At 41.2% G+C, this 7378-nt stretch overlaps 1 protein-coding gene across 4 annotated transcripts; it reads right to left on the reverse strand.

Annotated features, from left to right (window-relative positions):
- Positions 1-1016: 1016 nt before the first annotated feature.
- SRSF7 (serine and arginine rich splicing factor 7) lies at positions 1017-7277 on the reverse strand. 4 transcript variants are annotated; one of them, XM_036066163.2, is made up of 8 exons: positions 7120-7277; positions 5909-6089; positions 5456-5632; positions 4514-4588; positions 4331-4432; positions 2450-2503; positions 1877-1912; positions 1017-1314 (listed from the first exon to the last, which is right to left on the reverse strand). In XM_036066163.2, exons 1-8 carry the CDS (start codon positions 7145-7147, stop codon positions 1260-1262), a joined length of 708 nt encoding a protein of 235 aa, XP_035922056.1. In that variant the 5' UTR covers positions 7148-7277; the 3' UTR covers positions 1017-1259. The 4 variants fall into 4 exon arrangements, with proteins under 4 accessions (XP_035922056.1, XP_035922055.1, XP_035922058.1 ...); XM_036066162.2 differs by having other exon boundaries at positions 4322-4432; XM_036066165.2 differs by lacking the exon at positions 1877-1912.
- Positions 7278-7378: the final 101 nt, after the last annotated feature.

A 7378-nucleotide genomic window follows, 5' to 3' on the forward strand; every position in this document is an offset into this window, starting at 1 on the left:
AAATAAGCCTGCCAATTATACACAGCTTTACACCATTATAATTCAGCCAGTTGTCAAAATTCTGAAAACAAAGCATCCAATCTTTCAACGCACTAGTGATCAGACCAAATGAAATCTGATGCAGACCAGTATTCCGCTTTTTTGCACCAATGCTAATGAATACCTGGTAAAAGCTTGACCAGAAAACTCAAAATTAACTATTGCCCTACTAAAGATAAAGTCTCAATAAAGAATCTACTGGCTATATTCTAAGATCTACCAGATGCTACCAAAACAACTACGTAAGGTGTTGCTAAATGTAGGTGAGATTTACAGAACTGCTTTAGTCTCATTAACATTTCTGATTGACATCTTTTTTTTCTCTGATTGACATCTTTAATTACTTTTGCACCAGCCTGGCAAAATAAGATGTTGGTAGTCAGAAACTGAAAAACCTAGATTGGGAATTAACAGATCTCTGCTCAGAATATGGCAATCCATTTCAAGAGACAGATTATCCGGACTGGAAAATTTTGCAAAGCTGGTTTACATGAAGATGTTTTGTCCCAAATTCAGACAATTCCTCAAACATGCAAAAGTTGTGGTATAAAATGTTGAAAAAACAAAAAAACATTGGGTAGAACTTAATAAAATCAGGAGTTCTAGTTTGACACCATCCCATCTAATAGCCTCAAAACCTCAGTTACTATACTTAACTAAATAGCCTTCGGAATCATTGGTCCCTCTAGGTTGACAGATTGAGATTAGAGCTTGGTATCTAATAACACCAACTCCAAAAGATTAATGTAGGGACTTGTCATATACACTTATGCTATTAAGGGGACTTGAGTTCTATCTCACCCAAAGCTCTAAGGATAAAAAGGAATTTTCAAAGTGTATGTATACTACAGCTAATGATGTTGACGACTCAACACCATTAAACTTTGAAATGTTAAGTCTGTATGAATATGGTTAATATCAAGGTTTACCCCTCAAGCTTAACAAACTGAATATTAATATTGAACACAAATCAGAAATCTAGTTAGAAACATTTTATTTAAATGTGCCAAATAAAAACCCACATTTTCAGACCATAGGATGTTAATACATTCAACAAAAATTTTATATTATCTTACTGCTGTGAATTTACAGAGTAATAATCCAGATCCATTTTGATTAGATGGTTGAAATACCCTTCCTAGGTTACACTTTGACACCACAAATCCCTTATAATAATGTAAACAAAATAACTTTTCCCTAAAAGGTGAACTTGAGAAACTTCAGTCCACTCTTTCAGGACTTGCACTTCTTCGCGGACTTCCTGATGGGGAACGACTAAAAAAAAAAAAAAAAAAATTAAGTTCGGCACTGATTAGTACTTACTGAAATTTACTCTTCTTGTGTACATGTCAGGGCAAAACTCAATTTCAATAAACTCAAAGGTGGCCAGAAGTACTTTATGGCAGAAAGCTAAAAATCAGAAGATTTACATACAAATCCTTTGTCCCCACTTAAGATTAGGTTTAATAGCCACCTTGCTATAACTGCGAGAGAACTATTTGAATTCTGGGAGGTTTTTCCTTCATGTGGGTACTTCATTTACCTATCGTCCCATGTGGAGGAAAAAGGTTTCTTAACATGAAATTATACAGTTAAAGGTTCACAGCACTAAACATCTTAATAATCACCGTAACATTTTATGACTAAATATCTACCAAAAATACACACGAATGTTGAAGTAGGAAAAGCAATCACCTAAGAGACTTAGCATACAGTAATATATATAGCACCAATTCTCCAAAGAGCTCAAAGCCTGCAAAAGTAAGCAGTAAGCAAAACAAATTCTGCAGAGGCCACACTTGACAGTTAAGATTTGGCAACAAATTATTTAGCTTACCTTCTTTTTGGAGATGGAGATCTGGACTTTGATCGGCTGTCAAAACATGAGAAATTCTATTAAGAAAAAGTACTAACCAATCCCTTTCTTATAATCACAGTATCATGAAATGAACCCCCAAAAGTTGCCCTGAGCTTAAAATTAAAAGGTCAGGCCACAATTAAACTGAGAAAGAGCCTTGCAGTTTTTGCAAACAAAAGCCAATCTTCCAACAACTGTTCTTCATAAAATGAGTGAACTGCTTCACTGCATCATCATCTTTACATCTGCTTTAAGCACAATTATCTCAGAATGCTTCTCCATGCGCCCATCAGTTCTAACAAGGCCTCTTCATGTAACCCCAAAGCCAGAAACTTCTCACTACAGCTTGACATTTTCTTGTCCAGGAAGTCAGCCACAATAGGCCACGTATAAATGGAAGTTCTAAAGTTTGATTTACTAAGAAGGTACTGCGTTCCACTAACACCTAAGCTTAAAGTTAACACTTGAAATTTCAACAATTCAAAACACTTTGAACTCTTTGGATATTGGTGCCATATAACTAGAAGAGCATTCATCAGATTTTTACCCTACCTGCTTCGTGGTCGTGAGAGAGACCTGGATCTTGATCTTGACCTCGACCGTGATCTTAATAAAAAGAAAAACAATTATACCAATTAGTTCATAGGAATAATCTCTTTAAACACCTATTGAGCACTTTTATTAGGTAAACTAAGAATAGAGAAACTAAAATTAAGCAAGACACAGGGTGCTTGGCTGACTCAGTAGGTAGTGTGTGACTCTTGATCTCAGGGGTTAGGAGTTAAGAACCCACGCTGGGTGTAAAGATTAAAAAAACTGTTGTTTTTTAAAAGATTTTATTATAAAATTGACAGAGACACAGTGAGAGAGTGAACACAAGCAGGGGGAGTGGGAGAGGGAGAAGCAGGCTTCCCGCTGAGCAGGGAGCCGGATGCGGGGCTCGATCCCAGGACCCTGGGATCATGACCTAAGCCGAAGGCAGACACGTAACGATGAGCCACCCAGGTGCCCCTAAAAGTTTTTTAATGAAGTATTACAAAAAAAAAAAAAAAAAAACTAAGCAAGACACAACTCTTTTCTTCTATCGGCCTATGACTGGACAAACGACACTTTCAGTAAGAACTACCACTTCAATTACTTGGTTCTATCATACTCATTGATCTGGACTGATTGTCACAGTTCCTGAAGAGAGGTATGACATTATCTTAGAGTATATAGTATCCAAGAGAAATAAAAAATGGTTTTCATTTAAGACTGCTATGGTTTGGTTTATTTTTATCTTAAAGGAATCAAAACAACATCACACAGACCCCTAAACAGAGATTTCAATTCTTCTGGTGGTGAGTAGAAAGTCACAACTGGGTCTTAAAGACTATTCTTAAGATCATTAACAAGCTTTCACAGTTCAGGACCATCGATTTGTCATACAAACTAAATCTGGCTCTAAAATACACAAATTGGGGTCCTGCAATGTATTCATCTAAGGAGTCCAAAGCTTTCTCAAGTGCACTAAAATTTTAGAATCCCTGCATTTAGAGATTTTGTGCATTATTTAACTCCCAGTGGCATTCCCTACTAGTGACTCAACTGTAGTATTGTCATCTCTTCATTTTCTAGAATCTTAACCATTTCTATCACCTTTAAAAGACTTCTATAAAAGGAGTAAAAAAAATAAGGTTCGTAGTTTGATTTTTAACTTCTTACATTTCAGTGTAAGTCTCTGGTTAAAAACAGCCTACATTCACCCACAGGTACACTACTACTGTAAACAACTTCCCATGGTCTCAAATTCACCCATCATTCAAAAAAGGAAAAATTTTTATGTTTCAACTTGCTTCTAAGTATCCTCCTCATTCTTTTTTTTTTAAAGATTTTATTTATTTGAGAGAGTACACAAGAGGGGGTAGGGTCAGAGGGAGAAACAGACTCCCCACTGAGCAGGGAGCCCAATGTGGGACTCGATCCTGGGACCCTAGGATCATGACCTGAACCGAAGGCAGTCACTTAACCAACTAAGCCACCCAGGCACCCTATCCTACTCGTTCTAATGGGCCTCCTTATCAGAGATCCAGAAATTATCACCTTTTAAAGGTAGCATCATTTACCTAGACAGACATAATCTGACTCGAGTTCAGTATGTCTACCTGGAGTGTTCACTGGAATGACTTGAGGATTTGTGCTTTGGACCATCCTCTACCATAGCCTCTCAAGCCTTTAAAAATCTTTGATTGGGCTTTTCTTTATCTGTATAATTACAGTAATATCCATTTACAGGTCACGTATAAATTCAACTTTTAGGCCTCAAAAAAATATTTTCTGAAGCAATCCATTTCAATTATGTCTTTAAGACACTCATTGTCTTAAAGTGCAGTCATTAAGACGTGACAATCCAAATACAAATAAGGGAAAAAAAGTGTTACATACTGGAAATACCTCGATCCTTTTATAGAACCAGACCTAGATCGTCTGAGTGAAGCTGATCTTGATCTACGAAGAGACACTGATCTTGATCGTCGTGGAGATGCTGATCTTGATCTAAAACATAAATCCAAGTTTAAGTCTTATGTCCAATTAGTTTATCACTTGTTAAAGCTTAAATTAAGCAGTATTTCTCACCTCCTTCCCCTGCTCCTGCTTCGTGAGCGAGAGTATCGCCTACCCCTGGACCTCGAATGTGATCTAGACCGTGACCTATTTTTTTAAGTTAGAAAAAAACAAAATGTTAGATGGTAACTCGTTTTTAGAGTTTGTGTGCCTCTGCTGAAATCAAATCTCAAAACTATTTAAATTTAGTGTCTCATTTGGAAATAAACTCTGGGCCTATTAGTTTTTTTTTTTTTTTACTACCTAAAAAAAGATTTGTTAAAAGCTGAATTACATCTTAGAATTACATAATATAAAACACTGTAATGTGTATTTAAAATAAACCTTGCAAGTTTGCAGGTCGACCCTCTTTGGCCCATGGTCTAGTAGATCTAGACGATCTAGAAGTATCTATAGCCGATCGCTGCATCTAGATGTTTTCTTCAATCTAACGACGATCAAACTGACAGCCAAATGAGCCAGGTGAGGCTTGATTGACGCAAGAAGATTTTTCTAGTTGGGAATGTGGTCAATCTGGTGTTCCTCTTTCTAAACCGGAGGGGGCCCCAATTGTAAGCCAAATTTACTGTTACGGCGATCACCGTCTCAAATTTTCTGCCCTTTAAAGAATAAGGTGAAGCTAGGTGTAGATGACTCGAGGGGATCTGGCCTCTTATGCTGATCACCTCAAGGTCTAGGAGGATCTTAATTGTCGGATTTGCAAGGCGCCTCAGCATGATATCATAAGGCTCGTGACATTCTGAATCAAGGCGACTGACTCAAACGAAGAAACCTGAAAGGTTTTGACCAGGTTGATTATTAATATATTAACATTTGTTTAATTAAACAAAAATTGTAAAATACACCTGTACAATTAACATTCAAGTTTATAGAAAAATACTAGTTTCTGCCTTGCTAATAAAAAAATTACTTGATTAACTAGTATACCAACCATTCTCTTATTAAAATAAATACCTGCTTCGCCGCCGCCGGCTATAACGATGACAATCATAAGCATAATGTCCCTTTTCGCCACACTCATAGCATCTATCATTGGGATCAAAGGGACGTCGGGCGGGTGGTCTATCAAAACGAGATCTCCGAGGCATGCCTGTTGATAATTCAACTCTCACTCGGGAACCACAAATCACCCTATAAAAGAGAATCAACAAAATTCTAATGCTAAGAATACACATCACTTCTAGATTTAGAACTTTCCAACCACTCTTCTCCCTCACAAACTTCAGCTATCTTTATAAACCCTTCCAACTCCACCTTTGCGCCCCCTTCATATCTTAAATATACAGAATTATGATTAGCTATTTAGTCTCCTCCAGACTACAAAATCCAAGCTTATCACCTAGCTCACTACCCAGCCCACAGGAATATTCTAATACACGTCAATTTCACAACCAACATATTACTTACTTCCCATCCAGGCCTCGCACTGCATCTTCTGCATCTCTAGGATCTTCAAATTCCACAAAGGCAAATCCTGGAGGATTTCTCGCAATCCACACAGTTCTTAAGGGACCATAATAACTGAAAGCCCTTTCTAACTCTCCTTTGCCGGCACCGGTTCCCAGATTACCAACATACACCTTGGTTTCTGTTTAAAAACGCAAATAGAACAATGCATGTTATGCAAAATTTGCCTAAGTCTGAGTGAATTCTGTGCCCCAAACAGGCCATCCTTAATCCTGTGCAAAGCACGTTTAATGCTTTATCAAACATTTACTTTAGCCTTAAAACCAGCAAAGCCCATACATTTTGAGAAGCCAGGTGTATGACAAAGATTTTTATATTCTAATAAGGAAACGACCTCCAAAACAGAAGCACAGACACGTGGTAGGATATTCCGAGGCGTGGGGCGGGCTCCGCCCCGGCCCCGCCCCCGAGTCCCGGCAGCCCCGGGCGCGCGGGGAGCGCGCGGGCCGGCAGCGTCGGCAGCGGGCGGGCCCCGGCAGGGGCCGGACCGGGAGAGCGGGGCTGCGCCGGCTCTCGTCCTCCGCGGCAACCGCCCCAGGCGCAGGCTCGCCCAGACTCCAGCTCCCCGCCCCAGAGCCATAAACCGCGCTCGAAAGAGCTAAAAGAGAAAAGAAACCAGCCGCCAGACGAAAAGATTATGTCTCCATTCCCACTCCTCAATTCGACCGATTGTCTGACGAGAATGCGCAGCTCGAAGCTGCCACACTTTTGTTCAGTCTCAAATTCACCCCTGATTTTACGGCTGCGACCACATCTGTCTGCTAAAGTGGCGGGAAAGCGCCAAGGAAATGCGCCACCATGGTCGTCAATGTGCGCAAAATGGCAGCCGAGAGCGGGGGGGGGGGGACGGGGGGGCAGGCGGGCGCCTCGCGGAAGGGCAACAGGGAATCAGTGATCGTGGGCTTGCCTCGGGCTGTGGTGGGAAACGAAATCGCCCAAGAATGAATACGGAACCCACCACAGACCTGCACCCGCCATCCCCCGGCTGCCCTCGACACCCCGCCCCCGCGGCCTCCGGCTTCGTATGGTGTGCGCCGAAGCCGCCATTACGCACGCGGAATAACCGTCTCCCAACCGCCGCGCCAACCCCACGGCCTCGCAATACTCACTACATCCACAGCAACGTCCCTTACCGGGCCCTGGCCTCTTACCTCCTCCATACCGCCCGTAACGCGACATGATGACTGGCTCGCGAGCTCGGCTGTTGCAGCTCGCAGAGCCCAGGGAGCGAGGAATACAAAAGCTCCAAAACCTACTCAGTAGCCAACGGTCCCGGCGGCACTACGAGGAAGAGGCTGGGTTCGCGTTTATATATGCGGCGGCTGTGTCTCTCTGCGCATGCGTCATTTCTACGTTCTGCGCGGCACAAAGGAGCTGGGCGGAAACAGTGGAGAAGCGGCGCGGAGGGAA

This window comes from Halichoerus grypus, chromosome 10 (genome assembly GCF_964656455.1).
Source record: "Halichoerus grypus chromosome 10, mHalGry1.hap1.1, whole genome shotgun sequence".
NCBI classification, from domain to species: domain Eukaryota; kingdom Metazoa; phylum Chordata; class Mammalia; order Carnivora; family Phocidae; genus Halichoerus; species Halichoerus grypus.